Raw genomic sequence first — 25212 nt, 5'->3', positions numbered from 1 at the left:
GCGAGGGGCGAGTAGAATTCAATAGGTGAAATGCTGGTGACAGGTTCCCTTTAACCCCTTCCTGAGATTTGACGTATGACTACGTCATAACCGGGTAGGGGGAGGTATGGCGCGGGCTCACAAAGTGAGCCCGCTCCATACACGCTCGAGTGCGATCCCACTCATTTAACCCGTTAAATGCCGTGGTCAATAGCGACCGCACCATTTAAATTGTTAGAAAGAGGGGGGCGACCCCCTCTAGCACCTCATCGCGCCCCCCGCAATGCAATCGCGGTGTGGCAATGGTTGCTATGGCAGCCTAATGAAGGCCCCCAGATCTGCCATCTTTGTGCTCCTATTAAGCCGATATACTGCAATACATTAGTATTGCAGTATATAGTGGAAGCTGGTTGAAGTTTCCTAGAGGGACTAATAAAGAAAGTAAAAATAAAAAAATAAATAAAAAAACCTTTTCCCATTTTCCTCCTAATTTGTAAATAAACTAAATAAACATTGGTATCTCCGCATCCCTAAAAGTCTGAACTATTATAATATATCATTATTTAACCCGCACGGTTTGACGTCATGAAGGAGCGCTGGCGCATTCCTCCTATGGCCTGCTCTCTCCTCTCCCGAGGTCCTCGACCCACGGGCCGCATGTTTGAGACCCCTGATAGAGAACTTCAAATCCCCAGCAGAGACACGCCTGCAGACACCACTAGAGAGCGCTCACTGGAACCTTTTTAACCCCTTATTGAGCAGCATGCTTTAGACCTTAAAAAGTGACTGCACTTTAAAAAAAACTTTGTACATGTCAGACTTCGTTTTGATCGAAATGCTAAGCTGAACGCTCTGCAACTTCGGTTGCGATTGGCACTCCTTGTCAGGCTGAAGACGGGTTCATAGACATTCTATAGGAGTCCATCTTCAGCATAACGAAGCTTCTGAAAAACATCGGAATTAGCATGCAAAAGAACGGCGTGAACATGGCCTTAGTGACCACCAATATGCCTTTTTACGGTGTTCATTAAGGAGCCTTGTTCCGATCAATATGTGTCGGGTTTTTGGAATAAACCCGGCACATAATCCCATGCTGGAAGGAGTGGGTGATTGGCTGACAAACAGAGCGGTTGTGCCATCTTTCTTACCGCACGGCCGAGAACTTACAAAACCGCATGCGTTTTACCACTGCTCCACAGCTAGCATGGAATAAAGTTTGAGCCCTACGTTTAGCGTAGACACCAAACCTATCCATAGGGTTCCATTCACCGGACAGAGGACAAAACATTGTTCTTTTGCACTCCTCGGGATGGTTTACGTTAATATACCTTGGTTATTCTCTGTATAGTTAAGCGTAGTATACTATGCTTTTTTTTACGCAGAAGCAACTGGCAAAAATAGGAGTTTTGTACTTAGCGTAAAATCTTTTTCTCATTGAATTCATTGGGGGACACAACATCATGGGTATATGCCCTTGCGACTAGGAGGCTGACACTAGCTAGGAAAAGTCTTGCTCCATCCAGGAAGGCCATACTCTTCCCACAGACATTCGCTAAGATCAGAATAAATATGAGAAACTGATCGTATCTACTGCTGGAGCTCAGTAAAAATCGTACGGTGCAAACCAGTGAGTGACAAGAATACCAATATAAAGGGGGAGGGAGGATGGAAAAAGGGGGAGGGGGTGAAGGGAAAGGAAATAAGGAATAAACAGGGTAACCACTGGTAAGGCCAGCACTCGGCTCAGCGTTATTATAAAAAAATATCAAAAATTTATTAACAAAATTATTTAAGGTCACAAGCCCGGCCGGGTCACTAATTGATAGCGCACATACATCATTTTTATCTTTAGTTTATGTAAACATATATAGTACACAAATGGTGTTGCATATCATTGCAAGTATATAGTAACTTAAAGAGGCTCTGTCACCAGATTTTGCAACCCCTATCTGCTATTGCAGCAGATAGGCGCTGCAATGTAGATTACAGTAACGTTTTTATTTTAAAAAACCGAGCATTTTTGGCCAAGTTATGACCATTTTTGTAGTTATGCAAATGAGGCTTGCAAAAGTCCAAGTGGGTGTGTTTAAAAGTAAAAGTCCAAGTGGGCGTGTATTATGTGCGTACATCGGGGCGTTTTTAATACTTTCACTAGCTGGGCGCTCTGATGAGAAGTAACATCCTCTTCTCTTCAGAACGCCCAGCTTGTGACAGTGCAGATCTGTGACGTCACTCACAGGTCCTGCATCGTGACGGCCACATCGGCACCAGAGGCTACAGTTGATTCTGCAGCAGCATCAGCGTTTGCAGGTAAGTCGATCTTACCTGCAAACGCTGATGCTGCTGCAGAATCAACTGTAGCCTCTGGTGCCGATGTGGCCGTCACGATGCAGGACCTGTGAGTGACGTCACAGATCTGCACTGCCAGAAGCTGGGCGTTCTGAAGAGAAGTGGATGATACTTCTCATCAGAACGGCCAGCTAGTAAAAGTAGTAAAACCGCCCCGATGTACGCATATAATACACGCCCACTTGGACTTTTACTTTAAACACGCCCACTTGGACTTTAGCAAGCCTCATTTGCATAAATACAAAAATGGTCATAACTTGGCCAAAAATGCTCGTTTTTTAAAAATAAAACCGTTACTGTAATCTACATTGCAGCGCCGATCTGCTGCAATAGCAGATAGGGGTTGCAAAATCTGGTGACAGAGCCTCTTTAAAGTAGGTAAATTGTATATAGTTCAAACGGGTAGTGAGCTAGAAATAGTCCCGTTCAATAGGGAATAATAGGCAGTGTCAGGCTCTTGGTTATAGGCGTTTTGCCTTTCCAGCGGTCAATGTTGTAACCAGCAACTTAGAGAGAACCCAATAACAGTAGCGGCTGATGGTAAAGGTTGTCCGTCCCAACAGTAGATTCCTTTTATGGCTTACAGTAAATGTCAGTTTAGAGCCAAAGGGATTGAGAATTTAGTCGACGCAAACCACATGTGCATCAACCAGCAGCCTCAATTCGCATGGGTCTCAGCAGCGTGTACGCGGTGCGATTGAATCGCATATATGCAGCAGGTAATGTCCACAGGTAAGTCCACACATTCCCGGCGTGAGACGTCAGAAAAAGGGGGGCGTATGCTGACGCGTTTCGTCACCACGTGACTTCCTCAGAGCGTGGTAACCTTGTCATTAGTCCCCTATTTGAATAGATCGACAACCAATCAACAGTTCATACCAATACTGTTCAATCCAGTTTAACCATAGATGCACGAAATAGCTTCAGGTAAGAATACATATATGCATTTTATGTTTGTGCTCAGTTTAAGGTTATGTTTGGGTGGATATCACCCAAAATACTAAAAATAAAATTTAATATAAGAGAAAAGAGCAAAAGAAAAAAAAAAAGAGTAAAAGAAAATCTGTTTGTATAGAAGCAGTAGCAGAAGTAAAACAAAAACAACCGCATGTCCATGGTCACTGGAGAACCCCCCCCCCCAAAAAAATAAAAATAAAATCAGAACAATAGATCCCGGGCTTGGAACAAAAAAATTAAATAAAAATGAAATAAAAAAAGTGGTATCTGTGTCCTCTAATGAATTCAACTAAAAAGATTTTACGGGGAGTACAAAAATCTTATTTTCTCCTTATTATCATTGGAGGACAAAGCACCACGCAACGTCCTAAAGAAGTCCCAGAGGGTGGAAAGAAAAAAGAACAGTCATGCGACTATCCTAACGTCCAGCTGCCTGCAGCAACTTGCGACTTTTATCCAAGGAAGCCAAAGAATGAGTCTGGTAAAATCTGGTGAAGCTGTGCATCGAAGCCCATGTAGCAGCCTTGCATACCTGAGGAACTGAAGCTTTGTGCCTGACCGCCAGTGAGGCACCAACAGTCCTTGCAGAACGGGCAGTGATCTGAAGGGGAGGAACTTTATCCTTGGATACATAAGCTTCTAAAATTACAGAAAAGATCCAACTTGCAATGATGGCCATTGAGGTTAAAAACAGAACCAGAATGCCGAAAACGACTTGGTTGCAGCCAGATAAACGCAGGCTCTGTCAAGACAATACAAAGCTAATTCCCTCAGACGAGATGGGGTGGAGCAGCAGGAAGAACAATCTCTTCATTAATATGGAAGGCATAGACGACCTTTGGTAGGAAAGATGGGACAAGCCAGACCACTTTATCCCTATGGATGACCAAAAAGGGTGGCTTGCAGGACATGGCAGCTAGATTCGAAACCCGTCTCATGGAGGTGACGACCATCAGGAAAGAAACCTGCCAAGAAAGAAGGTGAACCCTCAAAAGTTGAAAAGGAGCAACCTGAAGAGCCACCAGGACCAAATTATGATTCCAAGGCTCAGCAGGATGCCTAAAGGGAGGGACTGCCTGAGCCACCCCCTGCAGAAGTGTCATTAGTTGAGAACGAAAGACCAAAATTCACTGAAACTGAAGCAGAGACCTGACCCTTAAGGGAAGACATCAAAGTCCTAGATCAAGGCCTGATTGCTGGAAGGACAGAATCCTAGGTGTGGAAGATTGGATGGAAACCATGCTGTTCACGCCAGGAGAAATAAGCTTTCCAAGTATAGTGGAACACCTTGGCCGATTGAGGCTTACTGGCCTTTAACATTATCTGGATGACTGGTTCAGAAAGACCACGAGCCCTCAGAACCCCGGCCTCAACAGCCACGTCGTTAAACACATCTGAGGTAAAGTGGGTGGAATGGCAGACCTTGGGAAAGAAAGTTTGATCTACCAGCAAATTGACTAGGTCAGTGTACCAGGCCCGGCAAGGCCAGTACGGCGCCTCCAGGGTGGCAGGAACGGCTTCCCTCTTGACCACCCTGGGCAAGAGCTGAAGGGGAGGGAAGGGATGCAGGAGGTAGAACTCGTCCTATGGAGTGACCAGGGCATAGACTGTGAACGCCCTGGGATCCCTTGCACTTGCTACGTGGGTTGGAACTTTGTGGTTGAGACGTGACCCAAGAAAATACACCTCTGAGGTGCCCAACTTCCTGAAAAATTAATGGAATAAATCTTGGTGGTGAAGAAACCCCTCTCCTGGATACGGTCTTTCTTGACTTGGAAATTCTGCGATCCAGTTGTTCACTCCTGTTGTGTGGACCCCTGACAATGCTGGTACATGACACTCCGCCCATCAAAGGATCCGAGAGGACACCCACAGAGCAAGACTCCTGGTGCTGTCTTGGTGGGACAGATAGGCAACTGCCGTGGAGTTGTCGGTCTGGTTTCTGAACGCGCCGACCCTGGTGAAGGAGTGTCTCATGGGAGAAATCCAGGAAGCTTACCCTCAATTCCAGAAGGTTGATCTGCAGGGATGACTTGTCTCTTTTACTTCTGCACCTCTTCTGATCTACCATAAAAGGTGGACTGTATAATCCAGGGGAGAGGAAGGAGGGGCATTGAGTTGGGCTAGTTAATGGGAAGGCAGGTGCTCCAAGACTCAACCATAGTTTGAAAATGTTACCCAAGGCCTGAGCAAAAGACCTTGCCCATTTAGGAGATGCCACATCCTGGAGGGGGGATCCAGGATTGCAGCCACAGGACAGAATTGGGTAGGCTGTCCACAGTTATAGAATGTAACCCAGGCCCACCTGTGCTTGTTGCCTGGTGGAATCCTCCTGAGACAAAGACATCATAAGGAAAAGTGGATCAGACAACTAATAACAAACAGTCAAAAGGGAAAAAGTGACCCCTAGGGTAAACTGCACCTAATAAAAAATAAATAAAAAGTGACCCCTAAAAAAAATAAAAAATAAGATAATTCAGCCATAAGGCTCACCTACCAGACCCCTGGTGCTGTATACCGCGAGGCAGAAGAGAAGAGGCTGAAAGAAAATAGCTTCTGTAGCAGCAATGGAGAAGTGACCCCTTGCTATGCCGCAACGCTGGGAAATGACTAATGGAAACCACTCACCAGCCTGTGCTTTGGAATAGCTGCCCTGCTCCTAAATTTCATGTGGATTGTAGAGAAGCGCTGCGGACATCCATACAGGAGGGGTTTAATTAAAAGGTTCTTTATTTCATGTCAGCAGGGCTTCTCTACAATCTCCATTTTTCTCCTCGAAATTATCTGCATACCAAGTGGTGGTGTTTGTCATCTAACAGTCAGGGACAGCAGCAGCGGACACTTTATTGTTGTCGTCGACGTTTATACCAGTGTTATATCTGGACTGTACAACACAACAAGTTGAGTGCGCACACAAATCTCACGGCCCCCTCTCCTCTGTTACACGATGTGGTGCCCTATGTCCCTTTTTCTTCAGAAATAGATTTTCCAGGCACACATGAAGTGATGTGGAATGGCCACCCAGCTCCTGAGCCCGCTTCCATAAGAGAGGCTTCCTCCAGCCAACTAATAGTGATGCTGTTGGCGGATAGGGCTATCGGGATCAGGTGACTGGACCAGAGGCATGTATGGTGCAGCGTGGTCTTCGTTCCCTCACTGTGAAAATAGGCCCCTGACAAGCCAATGGTGCAGCATAGTCCCCACAATATGTACCATGATGGGGCCAATAAAAAATGCCCCTTAGATAGGGAACGATCCCTGACAAAGTCCCGCAACAGGAATAGCCCTTATTGAGTTCCAGTGGGATATATGGGTGGGGGGATTGGATAGATTATCACACTAACCCTCTGTAGATTTTAGGTGTACGAAGGGTCACCTCCTCAGTAACCTCGCACATACAGTTGAGTTACGGGCACTCCACCTGCAAACGCAGCCTAGTTTATGGGCACTGCAGGGGGTTGACTAGGCTGTTGACCAAGCTGACAACCTACCTGCAGTTAAGTAGAGAAAATAAATAAATACAACTAAAATAAAATAAAAAAATAAAATAAAAATAGCAGCAGACCTGAATATCAAGTCATGTCTGTTTCTTACAGACACTGGCATAAAACAGATTTAGCCAGTGTCTGTGGGAAGGGTATGGACTGCTTTGGCGAGGCCAAGATTTTTCCTACATAGCTTCCTAGTCTATACTCACGGTGCTGTGTCCCCAATGACATGAACGGAAAGAAACAAAAAACAACAGCAGTATACAGCGCGGTATACACATTTTTTTTTTTAACACCGGAGCCTATAGGTGACATGCCGCCGTATGCATATGTCAGAGCTTTCTGTCAGAGTTACATGTCAGGGAATGCTCCTGTCATATACTTCCGACGGAAGGCTCAGACGTAATATGTGAACAGAGCCTTAGTGAGACTGGTCTGTCTGAAGTCAGACCTTAAGAAATAACTAGACCAAGACTCCCACTATTTTTTTTAACCCCTTCCCGCTCAGCTTAGTACTATTAAGTTGGGCTGAGCGAATCGTTCGCGCTCAGCTCAGTAAATGTACTGACCTGAGTTAACACGGCACATTTCGTTTTTTTCGGTTCGGTTATTACATGCAGCCTAGCCTCTGCCGTCAGTAACTGTATGCTATCCAATTAGAAATCGCTGATATGTGATTAATATTTAATCGATTCTGATTGGATAGAATACAGTTACTGATGTTTGGGATAGCCAATGGCAGAGCAGGCTCAATGTGACGGCATCAACGCTACTCCTCCAGAACGCCTGGAGTGCAGGGATTATCAGCACGTTCAGGGTGGCTGCTGAGGCACAAGTAGACCCACCAAATCAGCCGGTGGGCCCTGCCTGGTCCAAGAGTGGTCCCCCACACGAGAAGCACGGCACAGTGCCGTCGCTGCACTATTTACAGCTAGTCCACTTTGTTTTGGTCAGCCGTCGCCGATCATCCCCCCGGACAGTCCCCATACTTTCTGCTTTGTTCCGTCAGCTTCCTCTCTGCTGCCGTCGACACCCATCCCCCCCCTACGGAGGATCCCCTTGCTTTCTGCTTTGTTTGCAGATTGGCAGCTGACATTGCGCACCGAGCATGGCCTGACCACCTCTGGCGGCATACAGTGTGTGAAACGGGCTTGTGATTTCTCGCTTATGAATTGCTACTCTTCAATGCTTGTGTACTTTCCTTGATGCTGAAAAGAAGCTCGTTGGAAAGACCTCGAAGATTAAGAACACACTAGTCAGGAAGAACCCGACTGTGGTGCCTCAGCCAAGTGTTAGTGGAATGGTATACTACTGTATATAATATATACCCCCTGAGCCTGCCTGCTGTATAATATATATGCTGTATGTATACCCCCTGGCTCTAAACCTTCTGCATACTAGTAGTATACAGCAGACTCAGGGGGTATATTATATACTAGTAGTATACAGCAGACTCAGGGGGTATATTATATACTAGTAGTATACAGCAGGCTCAGGGGGTATATTATATACTAGTAGTATACAGCAGGCTCAGGGGGTATATTATATACTAGTAGTATACAGCAGACTCAGGGGGTATATTACATACTAGTAGTATACAGCAGACTCAGGGGGTATATTATATACTAGTAGTATACAGCAGGCTCAGGGGGTATATTATATACTAGTAGTATACAGAAGACTCAGGGGGTATATTACATACTAGTAGTATACAGCAGACTCAGGGGGTATATTACATACTAGTAGTATACAGCAGGCTCAGGGGGTATATTATATACTAGTAGTATACAGCAGACTCAGGGGGTATATTATATACTAGTAGTATACAGCATACTCAGGGGGTATATTATATACTAGTAGTATACAGCAGGCTCAGGGGGTATATTATATACTAGTAGTATACAGCAGACTCAGGGGGTATATTATATACTAGTAGTATACAGCAGGCTCAGGGGGTATATTATATACTAGTAGTATACAGCAGACTCAGGGGGTATATTATATACTAGTAGTATACAGCAGGCTCAGGGGGTCTATTATATACTAGTAGTATACAGCATACTCAGGGGGTATATTATATACTAGTAGTATACAGCAGGCTCAGGGGGTATATTACATACTAGTAGTATACAGCAGGCTCAGGGGGTATATTACATACTAGTAGTATACAGCAGACTCAGGGGGTATATTATATACTAGTAGTATACAGCAGACTCAGGGGGTATATTATATACTAGTAGTATACAGCAGACTCAGGGGGTATATTATATACTAGTAGTATACAGCAGACTCAGGGGGTATATTATATACTAGTAGTATACAGCAGACTCAGGGGGTATATTATATACTAGTAGTATACAGCAGACTCAGGGGGTATATTACATACTAGTAGTATACAGCAGGCTCAGGGGGTATATTATATACTAGTAGTATACAGCAGGCTCAGGGGGTATATTACATACTAGTAGTATACAGCAGACTCAGGGGGTATATTACATACTAGTAGTATACAGCAGGCTCAGGGGGTATATTATATACTAGTAGTATACAGCAGACTCAGGGGGTATATTATATACTAGTAGTATACAGCAGGCTCAGGGGGTATGTTATATACTAGTAGTATACAGCAGGCTCAGGGGGTATATTACATACTAGTAGTATACAGCAGAGTCAGGGGGTATATTACATACTAGTAGTATACAGCAGGCTCAGGGGGTATATTATATACTAGTAGTATACAGCAGAGTCAGGGGGTATATTATATACTAGTAGTATACAGCAGACTCAGGGGGTATATTACATACTAGTAGTATACAGCAGACTCAGGGGGTATATTACATACTAGTAGTATACAGCAGACTCAGGGGGTATATTACATACTAGTAGTATACAGCAGACTCAGGGGGTATATTACATACTAGTAGTATACAGCAGACTCAGGGGGTATATTACATACTAGTAGTATACAGCAGACTCAGGGGGTATATTACATACTAGTAGTATACAGCATGCTCAGGGGGTATATTACATACTAGTAGTATACAGCAGACTCAGGGGGTATATTACATACTAGTAGTATACAGCAGGCTCAGGGGGTATATTACATACTAGTAGTATACAGCAGGCTCAGGGGGTATATTACATACTAGTAGTATACAGCAGGCTCAGGGGGTATATTACATACTAGTAGTATACAGCAGACTCAGGGGGTATATTACATACTAGTAGTATACAGCAGGCTCAGGGGGTATATTACATACTAGTAGTATACAGCAGATTCAGGGGATATATTATATACTAGTAGTATACAGCAGGGTCAGGGGGTATATTATATACTAGTAGTATACAGCAGGCTCAGGGGGTATATTATATACTAGTAGTATACAGCAGGCTCAGGGGGTATATTATATACTAGTAGTATACAGCAGACTCAGGGGGTATATTATATACTAGTAGTATACAGCAGACTCAGGGGGTATATTATATACTAGTAGTATACAGCAGAGTCAGGGGGTATATTATATACTAGTAGTATACAGCAGGCTCAGGGGGTATATTATATACTAGTAGTATACAGCAGGGTCAGGGGGTATATTATATACTAGTAGTATACAGCAGGCTCAGGGGGTATATTATATACTAGTAGTATACAGCAGGCTCAGGGGGTATATTATATACTAGTAGTATACAGCAGGCTCAGGGGGTATATTATATACTAGTAGTATACAGCAGACTCAGGGGGTATATTATATACTAGTAGTATACAGCAGACTCAGGGGGTATATTACATACTAGTAGTATACAGCAGGCTCAGGGGGTATATTATATACTAGTAGTATACAGCAGGCTCAGGGGGTATATTACATACTAGTAGTATACAGCAGACTCAGGGGGTATATTATATACTAGTAGTATACAGCAGGCTCAGGGGGTATATTATATACTAGTAGTATACAGCAGACTCAGGGGGTATATTATATACTAGTAGTATACAGCAGACTCAGGGGGTATATTACATATTAGTAGTATACAGCAGACTCAGGGGGTATATTATATACTAGTAGTATACAGCAGGCTCAGGGGGTATATTACATACTAGTAGTATACAGCAGACTCAGGGGGTATATTACATACTAGTAGTATACAGCAGACTCAGGGGGTATATTATATACTAGTAGTATACAGCAGAGTCAGGGGGTATATTATATACTAGTAGTATACAGCAGGCTCAGGGGGTATATTATATACTAGTAGTATACAGCAGGCTCAGGGGGTATATTATATACTAGTAGTATACAGCAGGCTCAGGGGGTATATTATATACTAGTAGTATACAGCAGGCTCAGGGGGTATATTATATACTAGTAGTATACAGCAGGCTCAGGGGGTATATTACATACTAGTAGTATACAGCAGACTCAGGGGGTATATTATATACTAGTAGTATACAGCAGACTCAGGGGGTATATGATATACTAGTAGTATACAGCAGACTCAGGGGGTATATTATATACTAGTAGTATACAGCAGACTCAGGGGGTATATGATATACTAGTAGTATACAGCAGACTCAGGGGGTATATTATATACTAGTAGTATACAGCAGGCTCAGGGGGTATATTATATACTAGTAGTATACAGCAGACTCAGGGGGTATATTATATACTAGTAGTATACAGCAGGCTCAGGGGGTATATTACATACTAGTAGTATACAGCAGACTCAGGGGGTATATTATATACTAGTAGTATACAGAAGACTCAGGGGGTATATTATATACTAGTAGTATACAGCAGACTCAGGGGATAAATATGAATTCAATGGCATAGCATGCAAATAGGGGGTGTGACATGCAAAGGGGGTGTGGCCTAAATAATTGTTCAATAATCGTAATCGAGGTTACATGTTCAATTAATCATGATTTTGATTTAGGTCATAATTGCCCAGCCCTACTCTCTTACCTTAGATCATGATATCTCCTCTGCCAGGTAAGACTCACTAATACTCACATAAATCCCCCCAAAATAAAAATGTTAAGATGAGCACTCATACACCCTCCAGTCTCCATCAACCCTAATCTACAGAATCCACGTGCCTTGTGGTGACCATAACCAGGTAGAAGGATCACTGACACAGATGATGAGTAATACATGTACCATCCTCAGACCAGCAAGACACCAGCTCTGTTATAATTTCTTACTCTGCATCAAACAGTTAAATATTTCACTCACCGAAATACATGTCTGCCTGGATGATGAGCCAGCAGTGGTTGTTGGCATTGATCTTCAATGTGTAGTCCACCAGCTCTTTTATAGTGACAGCAACTGCATCAAAATCCACAGCCTGCAGGCTGAGGGAAAGAGATGGAAAAAGTGAAGAAAAACATAAAGCAGGTAACGAAAATGACAAAGTATTACATATGCACGGAGATATTCAACAGTTCGACCAAGAAATGTAAATAGTTCAAAAGAAGAATTTTCATCTAAGTAAAGGTACACTGGAAGTCGAAGATGTGCTCAAAGTTAAAGGAAACCCTTCTTATTACCCATAAAACAACAAATCTGGAGCAGCCATCCTTCAAACACCGCATTGCCGACAGTGTCAGCCTGTGTGGTGACACACACTATTGACAACGGGAATGGCAACACCAAAATGTCAATTGATTCATCCATTACCAGGAGGAGTAAAAGAGGAGCACAATGCAGACGTCTAAGAAAAGATGCTCCAGAATTGTTAGATTATGGTGAACAGAAGTATTTACTAAAACGGACACGTCAGGATCGCGGACAGGTCCTCTCTAAAGGGATTATCTGTCCCTATCTCACCAATGTGTTTATTTTTTATTCTAATGAAATTCGGGCAGACATACCATTGGTGCAACCTGTGCAGTTGCACAGGGCCCCAACGCCACCTTAAAAGCAGCTTTGTGCTGTTATTGAAGATTAGATATAAAAGCGGGGTTCTCTTTATGGAGCTATTGGAGTGTAAGGGGCTCACTTACTGTTCTTGTACGGGAGCCCTCTGCTGTCTATGTCCGCCACTTTGAAAGCTACATACTGAAACACTTTTTCCTAATCTTTCATTTTTTGATTGTATACATTTTAATAGTTTTTTCTGTACAGAATTATGGGGTCAGTCCTTTTCTCTGCCACATGGACATGAACTTCAGTTAGAAAACAACCAATTGACATCTATGGGACAGTGTTGTGGGCATGCTCTTGCAGAGGTCACTGTGCAGGGAGGAGGAGGGGAGTTGTGCCCACTACCAATTATCAGTGGTGGATCCTGTGCTATCTATACCGGCCATTGTATTCCTGCCTGTGAGGATAATGAGATGACTGGCGAGAAGTGATCTCTACAGAACAGGAAGGGTCAGTCTATTATAAGGCTTAGTGGACAGTGTGCAAACTGTCAGATTTCATTTTCAAATATAGATTTCAATGTGGAAAATAGTAAAAAAAAACAAAAAAACAAAAGGAAACAACCAAATAAAAAACAAAACATTTTCTTTTTATTTAAACAATAGGTGTTTTTTTTGACAATAGATTCCCTTTAATTTACAACTGGCATGCAATATAACTATGAAATGTAGTGAAGATACAGGTCGGTAGTACAGGATATTGTGCGAATCGCATAGAGTAATGATATAAACGAAAGGTACAACTGGGAAAAACTATGGTTATATGAGGATTGGATAAGTGGAGGCATGTCATGAAAAGCCACAATAGGCGATGAAAAAATAAAATAAAAATTAATGTGTCAAATTAGCGCAGGATATGAGGTATCGGTGGGACACTGGAGGGACGACAAAGTAAAAAAACTGGTGCATATTAATGCCTCCCTTCTGGAATCATCTTTAGGAACGCCGCGCAACTAGAGAACGCCGCGCAACTAGAGAACGCCGCGCAACTAGAGAACACTTCTTACTTTGGGATATTTGATGGCCAGATGGAGATGTGCTCGGCTGTGATGTCATTCACAATGTCCTCCTGCAGGAAGTATAGAAGAAAAACTTTAACATTACAAAAAATATTACCGGTCGCCAAAACATCAAAAGAATACAAATCCTGACCCGAAGATTGTGAAGCTTTACGAACAGAGACAGCAACGTCGTCAACACCAGTGGCTCCTGCGGAAAAATACGTTTATAGGGTATTAGGGCCATTTATATAAAACTAGAGATACAAATAGGATTTATCGAAGGAGGTCACAGACATACAAATACTTGATCATGACAGAAGACCATTAATAGCAGGGAATTCAGCGGAAAGGGAAAGTCCTTTACTTACACGCAATTTCTTTATGAAAGAGAGAAGTTCGCTCCTAGAAGACGACAGAAAATGATTATGCTTAAACATTTATTTCTACATCATTACATAAACAAAACAAATATTTTTATATACATTTTTATACATAAGTAAGGAAGGAGAGTTTACCACACTATCATTTACAATAATCTGGCATACAGCCCCTTCTCTAACCACATACCGGTACATGATCCCCATTGTGGAGTCCCTGTTCTTTATCAGGCTGATCCGGTTATCGCTGCTCCGCTTGTGCTGGTTGGAGATGCTGCATATTTGGACCACCACCTCCCAGAGATCTTTGGCCGTCCTGCGGCTGTCGGGTCCAGATAACTCTTTGCACGTCGCTGCCAACAGCTGCCCAAGCTACGAACAAGACAAAATAAACTCACAACTTAGGGCATGTTCACATCAGCGTTGGGCTTCTGTTGAACTGAAAGCCAAAACGGAAAACCATAGCTTCCATTTGCACTACCATGGATTTCAATGGTAATGCTTCCCTTGCATTTTGGATTCAGTTCCGTAAAGTTTCGTTTTTTTTCACTGAAACAGTAGCGTAGTCGACCATGGACAGAATTGTATCCACTGGAAGTAAACAAAGAATGTTCCTACTAAATGACAACAAGCAGAGATCTTGAAAACCTTAATACAGAAAGTATATTGGAAAATTGTATAACTTTTAATTATACAAAAAAACTAAAATCTCCTGAAACCGGAATATCCCTTTAAACATTGACGGCTCATCCATAGGTTAGGCCATCAATCTTCGATCAGTGAGGGGCACGACCAATTGAGGGGCTGGGAATGGGAGGAGTTTCCGTATAAGGCACAGATTTGGAAATAAAGAAGAAATGTAGTAACATATTGGAGTTAGCATAGTTTGTAAGGTTTGTATCTGGTTGAACCGGACTCTGAGGTGGGATTCTATAACAGCTGTAGTGCCTGTGTAAACAATGAAGGAGGGTGTTTGAGGATAACACTTTAGGTCCCATGGTTGCTATTAACTGGGACATCTAAAGAGTTAAACAGCTGGGATTGGAGTCCTGTCTGATCTTGGACATTATTACAGCTGTTACATCGTGACAAAACAGAACTGAAAGCCGCTTCAGGTGGACGTTTAATTGAGGTTTTTAAAGAACTATTCAATGGTACCCCCGATGCCAATCTAAAGAGAAGTTCCTAATAAGCCGCTTACCTTTACATATGGATTATTTTGCACCATGGAGGCAGATGCCTGTAGAGTCAGGTACTCGTTTTCTCTCCAATTCAGCAGAAAAGCAACACATTCCTCTGCTACTACTTGTCGGAGGGGGATGTCTACAAGAAACAGTCGGATAATATCCATATCATTCTGTTCTTACAACATGAGGGGTTATAATGTTAATCACGGCTACTTAGCGGACGTGGTGTGAACAGCTGCCACTCCCTTGTCATTTATAATCGGTGTATATTCACATGTAGGAGTTTCCTTGCAGAAATTTCTGTGACTGTAAAATCCATGACGTACATCTAAATGGCGATGTTTCTGCAGCATGTGAATGGATTTCTGCAAGTCCTATTTAGATGAATGGGACATTCGCAGACATTTCTGCCACCAATCTGCCGTGTGTGAATAGAACCCTACTCACACAACTCACTGTTGTCTGCAACAACTTTTACAGATGTTAGATATTGCAAGTAAATCCATCAACCCAAAGTAATGCTAGTCAGAAACTAAAGAGGACCCGTCAGCTCTCGACATGTCTATTTTAGTAAATACTTTTATTCTCCATGAAATAACAATTCTGGAGCATCTTTTCTTAGAAATATGTTGTCGTTCCTCTGTTATTCTTCCTGGAAATGTATGAATAAATTGACAACAGGGTGTAACGATTTGCACTGTCAATAGAGCATGTCCCTACACACTGACATAGTCAGCACTGTGTAGGGACACTGTAGGGACATTGTGCAGTTGAATGTGTCCCGACACATTCTGACAGTCGGGGTAAGTTATGTCCCTGCCCTCACAGCTTCAGTGTCCTTTAACCCCTTACGATCCATGCCATTTTAAAATTTTTGTTTTTTTCCTTCACATCTTCAAAGAGCCATAACTTAAATTTTTCCATCAATGGAGCGGTGTGAAGACGTATTTTTTTCGGGGGAGGAGTTGTAGTTTTTATTGGCACTATTTAACATACCATATAATGTACTGGGGAAATGAATTTATTTTTATTTATTTTTTACTTGAGGGTTGGAATCGGGGGGGAGGGAATGCAATTCCTCCATTGTTTTTTTTTTTTTTCCGTCTTTCACCGTGTGGTAAAAACGCCAAGTTAGCTTTATTCTGTGCGTTAATATGATTACGGCGATAAAAAAAGCAACGATACAAATTTGGTATCCTTTATTACTTTTACAAAAAATCTATTTGTTAAAAAAAATAATAAATTTGATTTTGTGATGCTAAATATTCTGAGAGCCAGAACTTTAATCTTCCGTCGATTCTGTGGTGTGGGGGCTTATTTTATTGCGTGGTTTTTATCAGTACAATTTTATGGTACATACAACTTTTTGATCGAAAAACAGCAATTCTAAAAAAAAAAAAAAAAAATTTATACTGCGGGTTAAATAAAAGTTTGATCCTAATATTCAGGATAACAATTAGTTTTTTTTTTTTACTTTTAATATTTTTTTTGTACGCTTAACTATTTCAACTATTTTTTATTAATCCCCTGGGGGAGTTAAACCAGCGATTGTAAGATGTATTGCAGATGTTTACCGCCTCCTGTTAAGTCCGGCCTCTGGCAGGGCTTAATTGGTGCAGAAAGTTGTTAGACCTGGAGGCCTTCATTAGGCCCCAAGGCAGCCCCCTCTTTCTAATGGTATAGATGCCGCAGTCGCTATTGACCGTGACATCTAAGTGGTTACATGGCGGGGGATTAGAGTTATCTCTGATCCCGGCTGTTAGTGCGAGCTGTCGGCTGTAACACACAGCTGACACCCGCAGAACATGGAGCAGGCTGCGTCTGTAAGCCTGTCCCATACTTCTCCCCCTGCACTATGATGAACAGTATCATCATAGTGCAACAAGGGGTTAAGAGGTTGTCCAGGATGGTTGAGTTCTTCCAGAAACAGCACCACACATTCATAGGTTGTGTCCGGTATTGCAGCTCAGCTTTATTGAAGGGAATAGGACTGAGCTGCAATACCACCTGTGGACAGGAGTGGCGCTGTTTTTGTAAGAAAGCAGTAATGAATTTCTAATCCTGGACAACCCCTTTAATTCCCTTCTAAGGGGAATGAATCCAATTTAGACTTGCTCTAGAGGACAAAAAAAATAAAATTATTCCTGATCCGTATGATGAAATCAATGTTCCTGCTCGGTCATACTCTGCAGCGCTGTCCTCATCAGCATGTCTATATAGCAGTCTCATTGCTGTCAGTGCAGATCTTGCTATTAACGGAAAGCAGTGTTTTCACTGTCAAGTCATTATAGCTAGTAACAAAATACTCTACTACTATAATAATAATACTAATAATACTACTACTAATAATAAGAATACTAAAACCAATAACACTAATAAAATAATAATAATAATAATACTAAAACCAATAATACTAATACTACAACCAATAATACTAATAATAATACTAATAAAATAAATAATAATAAATACTAAAACCAATAATACTAATACTACTAATAATAATACCAAAACCAATAAGACTAATATTACAACCAATAATACTAATAGTACTACTACGACGACTAAAACCAATAATACTAATAATAATACTGCTGCTACTACTACTACTAAAATAATAATACTACTACTACTAATAATACTAATAAAATAATAATAATAATAATAAAACCAATAATATAATACTACTACTACTACTACTACGACGACTAAAACGAATAATACTAATAATAATACTGCTGTAACTACTGCTAAAATAATAATACTACTACTACTAATAATACTAATAAAATAATAATAATAATAATAATACTAAAACCAATAAGACTAATAATAATACTGCTGCTACTAATACTAAAACCAATAAGACTACTACTATAACCAATAATACTAATAATACTACTACTAATAAAATAAAAATAATACTACTAAAACCAATAATAATAATAATAATAATAATAATAATAATAATACAAAAACCATCCTATTAGACAAGAGACCGCTCTTGATCTAGAAGACCCTTTGTGTCCGGACATTAGACACATATCCAATAATTTGAATGGGTCCCGTGTCCTTTATTGCAAAGTTGTAACTGCTTGGAATAGTAGAGCTGGACTTGAGTTTTATATTACATAAGCCACAGATTAACGTGGTTTGAAAATTAATTCGCGAGGACCTAATAGACTTATTCAACCAAACGATCCTTGGAACTTGTGGAGTTTGTCCTCACCCGATGAGGACTGTCACTGTTATCTAGATTCCTCTGACAATGGCGACAATTTCTTTACACGCATGATCAGCAAAAATCAAATGATAAACCTTTTTTGCTTGTGGGGTATCTCTTCTTGATGAGAAAAAGGCGCAAGAGAGACAATATGGCTGACCATGGTAGATACCCAACAACTACTCTATGTCACAGAAACTAAAAGCAGGAGACGTCTGGAGCACAAACTGCTGAGGTTATACAAGAAAAACTGCACATAAGGATTAAAGGGAACAATGACATTTTCATTTTTTGCAGGAGTTGTGCTTTAAATTCCACTTTCAACCATTAAATTACAGTTTAAATCTATAGTACTACTTCATTCTTAGGCTGGGTTCACACACCCTATTATTTACGGACGTAATTCGGGCGTTTTAGCCCCGAATTACGTCCGAAAATACGGCTCGATAGCGTTGGCAAACATCTGCCCATTCATTTGAATGGGTTTTACGATGTTCTGTGCCGACGGTAATTTTTTTTACGCGCCGCTGTCAAAGAAGTGCCTGTAACTTCTTGAGACGTAATTGGAGCAGTTTTCCCTTGACTCTATGGAAAAACAGCTCCAATTATGTCCGTAATGGACGCAGCGAAAAGCGCCTGCACATGCCATTACGTCTGAAATTCAGGAGCGGTTTTCTACTGAAAACAGCTCCGTAATTTCAGGCGTAACGGAGGCTGCCGTGTGAACATACCCTTAGGCCCTGTTCACACAGAGTTTTTTTTGCAGGCAGAATAATCTTTTTGAGGCAGATTTTGACATGCCTGCAATTTCTTGCAGCGATTTTCTCAGTGTTTTTCACCCATGTGCATTGAGCGATCAAAAGCCAACACGGAAAAAATGAAATCAATGGGAGGAAGGTTCAGATGGTTTTTTTTGGTGCCGATTCTGACACTGTTTCCGCGTCAAAATCAGCGTTAAAAAAAAAAGTGTGACATGATAAAACGGCCGTCACAGTGGCACACACTGTATGAATAATTTGGTGCATCTTGCTAGGTATGTTTGGCGATGTTCACATCACATATTTTGGCCTACGTTTGATGTATACGCCAGGAAAAACTCCCGACATATACGTTAAACGTCGGCGATGACGAATGCTTGACAGTGCGTCCGTCACCAATAATGGCATCTGTTTAACCTATGGAAAAGCTCATGACGTATACGTTTAAGGTCTCATTTACACGAGCGTGTGCGTTTTGCGCGCGCAAAAGGCACTTGACAGCTCCGTGTGTCATCCGTGTATGATGCGCGGCTGCGTGATTTTCGCGCAGCCGCCATCATAGAGATGAGGCTAGTCGACGTCAGTCACTGTCCATGGTGCTGAAAGAGTTAACTGATCGGCAGTAACTCTTTCAGCACCCTCGACAGTGCATTCCGATCACCATATCGAGTAACCTGTTTAAAAAAAAAAAAAAAAAAAAGAGGTTCGCACTTACCGAGAACTTCCCGGCCGTTGCCTTGGTGACGCATCCTTGGTGACGCGCCTCTCTTGACATCTGGCCCCACCTCCCTGGATGACGCGGCAGTCCATGTGACCGCTGCAGCCTGTGCTTGGCTTGTGATTGGCTGCAGCTGTCACTTGGACTGAATTGTCATCCCGGGAGGTCAGACTGGAGGAAGAAGCCGGGAGTTATCGGTAAGTCAGAACTTTTTTTTTTTTTACACGTTCACGTATATTGGAATCGGAAGTCACTGTCCAGGGTGCTGAACCAGTTTAACTCTTTCAGCACCCTGCACAGTGACTGTCTCCTGCCGGGTTCGGTCAAAACGAGTTCGGCCGAACCCGGTAAAGCTCGGTTCGCTCATGTCTAAGACACTCTGTTCGGATGTTTGTAAACAGAAAAGCACGTGGTGCTTTTCTGTTTACATTCAGTTTGAAAGCTCTTGCGCGAATCACGCAGTTCGCACGGAAGTGCTTCCGTGCGACCTTCGTGGTTTTCACGCACCCATTGACTTCAATGGGTGCGTGATGCGCGAAAAACGCACTATTATAGAACATGTCGTGAGTTTTACGCAACGCACTCGCGCTGCGCAAAATTGATGCATCGTCTGCACTGCCCCATAGAGTAATATAGGTGCGTACGACACGCGCGTCGCACGCGCGTATATTACGCTCGTATAAATGAGGCCTAACAGAGGATCCCAATGCAGGAAACAAATCCTTAAACGGTGCAACATATAGAACGCTCTAGAAGTTGATCCAAACACATAGATAAAGGGCATTTTGGTGACGCGCTCCACATGGGATCGGTCACTATGACAGACTGTAACTTCGAGGGAAGCTGCTGTTTTACATCAGTTTATAAATTGTCTGGATCATTTTGCAAAAAAATAAACTCAGCCTTTTGTGCTAAAATGTGAAGAATCTAACACGTAACTTCAGAATGCAGCACCAGAAGCCAACATTGCTTTATCCATCTCCCAGCGCTGAGCCAGCAGTGAAAGGTTCTAGAACCATCTACAAAACTGAAGGCCAAGTTCACACACTTGTTTTGTGTTTTACGGCCCTGTTCACGCAATGAAATTTCACGCTGATGCCAATACGTTTTCTGCGTTGGATCAGCGTGAATCCCGATGTGGTTTCTGCTGAATTTTCCGCCTTGAAAACAGAGTTGGAAGATAATATGGATGAGAAAAACGCAGCAGAAATCCAAATGCCAGTCTCTGATTTCTCCTGCGGAATATCGTCAAAATACATGTCAAATTTTTCTACTGGAAAAATCTGTTGTGTGAACAAGGCCTAAGCGTTTGTTTTTGGCATCCTTTACGACAACCAGTTACACTGTATTTGTGAGCAAATGTGAGCCCACTTACCACGACAAGGAGACCTCTTTTAAGTGGGTCCCTAACCTAAACAGATGCCTTTCTCCAGGGTCTAAGGCCGGATTCACATGAGCGTGTGCATTTTGCGCGCGCAAAAAAAGCGGCGTTTTGCACGCGCAAAAGGTACTTAACAGCTCGGTGTGTCATCACCATATGATGCGTGGCTGTGGGATTTTCGCGCATCCGCCATCATTATGACACTCTGTTTGGATGTTTGTAAACAGAAAAGCACGTGGTGCTTTTCTGTTTTCATTCATACTTCTTAGTGCTGTTGCGCGAATAACGCGCGTCCCACGGAAGTGCTTCCATGTGGTGCGCGGGATTTTCACGCACCCATTGACTTCAATGGGTGCGTGATGCGCGAACAGCGCAGAAATATAGGACATGTCGTGAGTTTTATGCAGCGGACACACGCTGTGTGAAACTCACGGACAGTCTGCACGGCCCCATAGACTAACATAGGTCCGTTGGTGTAAATCCGCCCTAAGCCTGCGGAATGATCTCGGGGTAGGTAAGAACAGCTTCATTCGAATAAAAAACACCTTTGAGAAAGTGGGAGGAGTCAGGAGTGCACCACCAAAAACGTAGGCAGTCACCACCCCAAATGCAAAACCAAATAAAGTTGGTCAGCACATCTCAACAAAATGGCAAATGTGCACGCGCACGTACACTGACTGCAAACAATTCAATGGCACTTGCACTGTATGGATTTTAACTTGCATTACTGCCATGTTCACTACACAAGTGTGATGTACTTAGTGGACATAATGATCAAATTGCACGGGCCCACTTAAAATCCATGCGGTGCATTTCGTGGTCTTGGTGGTTGCAGAGTGCTGTTGCAATGTTGTTGTTTTTTTTGTATTGTTAGCAGACAGAGCATACCTGCACATTTATATCAATTTGTTAGGACGTGCTTACCAACTATGTGTTTTTTTTTGTACAAGCAAACATCTGATCTGAGTGTTTTAACCTCCAACGAAAGGCTCAAAAACCCACCATACTAAATGTCATGTGTTAAAGCATCCTAAGGGTTACAAACGGCAAGTCGCTTACCAGGAATCCTCATGTCCAGGTATCCACGGATTCTGCTGATCAGCTCTGGAGGAGGGGGACAGTCACCGCTCACACCAGGCCCAGCCTCATGGGTATAGATGTCTAACAGCAGCATCTCATTGAGCATCACTTGGCGTAGCTTGGGAGAAAACTCCGTCACCATCTCCAAGCACGCAGCCAGTAACTGCTTGGCATGGGGGAAATCCTAGAAAAAACAAGAACGGTTATCAAGTTTTATGGCAGAATATTTGTATATTGTATATTTCAAAATATACTTCTACCAACAAACATGGTTCACCACACTTTATTATAAAAAAAAAAGAAAACAAAAAAAAGTCTAAGTGATATTCACCTTAGTGGCACTGCAGTGTAAGCCTTTGGCCAGCAGGATGTACACCAGGTCCCTTGTCAGAAAGTCCTTAATTCCTAGGACTATTCCCTTGTAAATAGTTGGCAATTCCCACTGAAAGAAATAGATTTCCACATTGGTTACTACATTTTAAATAATATATAAAACCAGTTAAAAAGATGGGAATTCATTTCAATTTAATAGAAACGTGAGGAAACACAAGTACCTTGCTGGAGACCATCCAGAACTGGCTGTCTGGCTTCATGCCGTGCAGCTCTATGAGGAGTTGTCGAATTCTCCAGGGATCCACGGTGAGGATGAGCTGGTGTTCTAGTTGACCAATGTTAACACTTGCAGATGCTGCAACAACACTCAATATTAGCAAGTCAAATAATCCTGTGATGTATCTGCGCTCATAGTGGACCTCACAGGCGGCAAACATTTGTCTAAGGCTAAAGATGGTGCCCCTAGTTCTTTCCATAGGTCCCTTTCGTTCTTGTGGAGTGTGACAGCTTATGTATAGACAGCTTTCGTCCAAGAATGGGCACCGGAGACCCATTGATCTCAAGATTGGGGGCCTAGTGGTCAGACCCCAATGATCACAGTTTTAATTAAAAATTTTTTTTTTTTTTATCATAGACTTTGGTGGCATAACTAAGGTGTCTAATCAACTGGGGTTCGACCCCTGTTGATCGTACTTTGGTGACAATTTTCTAGATGTAAGACACCAATGTCTATGATGTGGCGACCGCTTTCATAAGTAGAACCCCTATTAATACAGCAAAGGGTTCTTTACAGTTAGAGCAGATAAACTATGGAATGCCCTACCCAAGTGGTAAGTAATGGCAGATACAATGAGAGCATTCAAAAAAGGGCTAGATGATTATCTAACGACAAATGGCATGGTGGTTATAATAAGTTTAGCATTGGAGAATATATAATTGACCTGAGAACGGTTGTAATTGATGGACATGTGTCTTTTTTCAACCTAAATAAGTACAAACCCTACCAGACTAATATTTTTTAAAAATTTCAGAACTGGAGATATACAATGTAAAAGGAGTGATTGGGAACAGACAATTTTCTGAACTTCTGGTCAGTAATTCCATTGAAAACGGCTACAGTCAGACGCACCTCAGCCTGAAATGGCTGATAACAGGGAACATTAATTTGTATCCAACTGCAGAGCAAACCAAGACAAGACCTTAGGTTTCGATTCACTTTTAAAACACTGCTGTTCCTAGTGTAAGGCAATTTCCAATGTTTTTAATTTTCTCCCTTTTCATAGGGTTGTCAGACAGATTTCTCAGACACCATGATGGCAAATTTAGATACATAAATCCTCACGGCTGAATAACGACTCACATTTACCGTTAGATGATCTACCGGGGACAGGTACATGCCATATGCGGAGGATGCTGCCATGACGTTTTTGCATGCCTCTTTCTCAGATGTCCCAAAACCCCCATAACCGTTCTCTATTGTACTTGGTTCTCAGCCATGTCTTCTTTATACATAACGGTGGATATTCCCTCTGCCTTTCTATGTTCTATGGTGTATATTAGCCATCAATCATAGCACCCACAAGACTGTATATGCTTCACCAAAGACAATTTCACTAGAATTTTCCCACACCTGAAGGAGAACAGCATGGTGGCCTCATAACAAGATCTACTTGCCCCCGCTGCCAGGTCTACATGTAAATTGCAGTCTACAATATGGCCACCACAAGTTTTAGGACAGTAAACCAGTAATGGCTGCTGCCGTATACTTACCTCTAGACAGCGTTCTCTGGCTCTTGGCCTCCTTCGCATTTCTCCATCACTCCGAGATGAACAGTCTCTCTTTCGCCGCCGCTCTCCTCCTGCACTACCTAGGGTGTGCGCTTGCTGACCCTCTTATTCTCAAAAGGGATAGTGCGCGCCTTATTATCCACCCAGCTTTTCCAGGGACCTCCCCTGGTTTAATCATTGCCTTAGGTTAGGTTCCTCCTAGTTTGTTAGCGATTCTCTTCTGTGTTTGAGCCGGCTTGTGCCTTTGACTATCATTGCCTGCCCTGACCTTTTGCTCGTCCAAACGCGAGTGCCGTTTGCCACCTGCCCCGATGCTTGCTATACCTGACCCTGCACACTGCCGATTAGTACTACGTTTGGATGTTGGCCGTCACTAAGGGAGACTAATCTGGGGGTAGCGACCTGGGGTAACCCAGTGGTCCAGATCCCAATATAGTAGTTAAAGGGTGAATACCTGGGGTCCCGTTAGACTCTGCTACCTGGTTTAGCCCTGCGTTAAATCCCTCGGTGACAAAGTAGGTTCACACCACCCCCAGTAGGCCTCTCTATCCAAGGGCCCCATGACAAAAAATAATATTTAAATAATTTATTTTTGTAAATTACAGCTTGTTATGGAAATTTTTGGTTTAAATACCCAACAGCATGCAAAAATGTGTAAAATCAGATGTTGCTG

At 42.4% G+C, this 25212-nt stretch overlaps 1 protein-coding gene across 1 annotated transcript in view; it reads right to left on the bottom strand.

The window, feature by feature from the left end:
• Window positions 1-25212, bottom strand: part of INTS8 (integrator complex subunit 8) — a 71226-nt gene that overhangs the window by 8845 nt on the left and 37169 nt on the right. Inside the window, exons 14-22 of the mRNA XM_075825932.1 lie at window positions 22973-23106; window positions 22750-22860; window positions 22398-22602; window positions 15273-15394; window positions 14262-14443; window positions 14063-14096; window positions 13846-13902; window positions 13701-13762; window positions 12005-12123 (exon numbers count right to left, since the gene is read on the bottom strand). Coding sequence (XP_075682047.1) covers window positions 12005-12123; window positions 13701-13762; window positions 13846-13902; window positions 14063-14096; window positions 14262-14443; window positions 15273-15394; window positions 22398-22602; window positions 22750-22860; window positions 22973-23106 — 1026 coding nt within the window. The remainder of the gene's footprint in view (window positions 1-12004; window positions 12124-13700; window positions 13763-13845; window positions 13903-14062; window positions 14097-14261; window positions 14444-15272; window positions 15395-22397; window positions 22603-22749; window positions 22861-22972; window positions 23107-25212) is intronic.

This window comes from Rhinoderma darwinii, chromosome 5 (genome assembly GCF_050947455.1).
Source record: "Rhinoderma darwinii isolate aRhiDar2 chromosome 5, aRhiDar2.hap1, whole genome shotgun sequence".
Classification (NCBI taxonomy): domain Eukaryota; kingdom Metazoa; phylum Chordata; class Amphibia; order Anura; family Rhinodermatidae; genus Rhinoderma; species Rhinoderma darwinii.
This window is presented reverse-complemented; position numbering and strand designations above follow the sequence as displayed.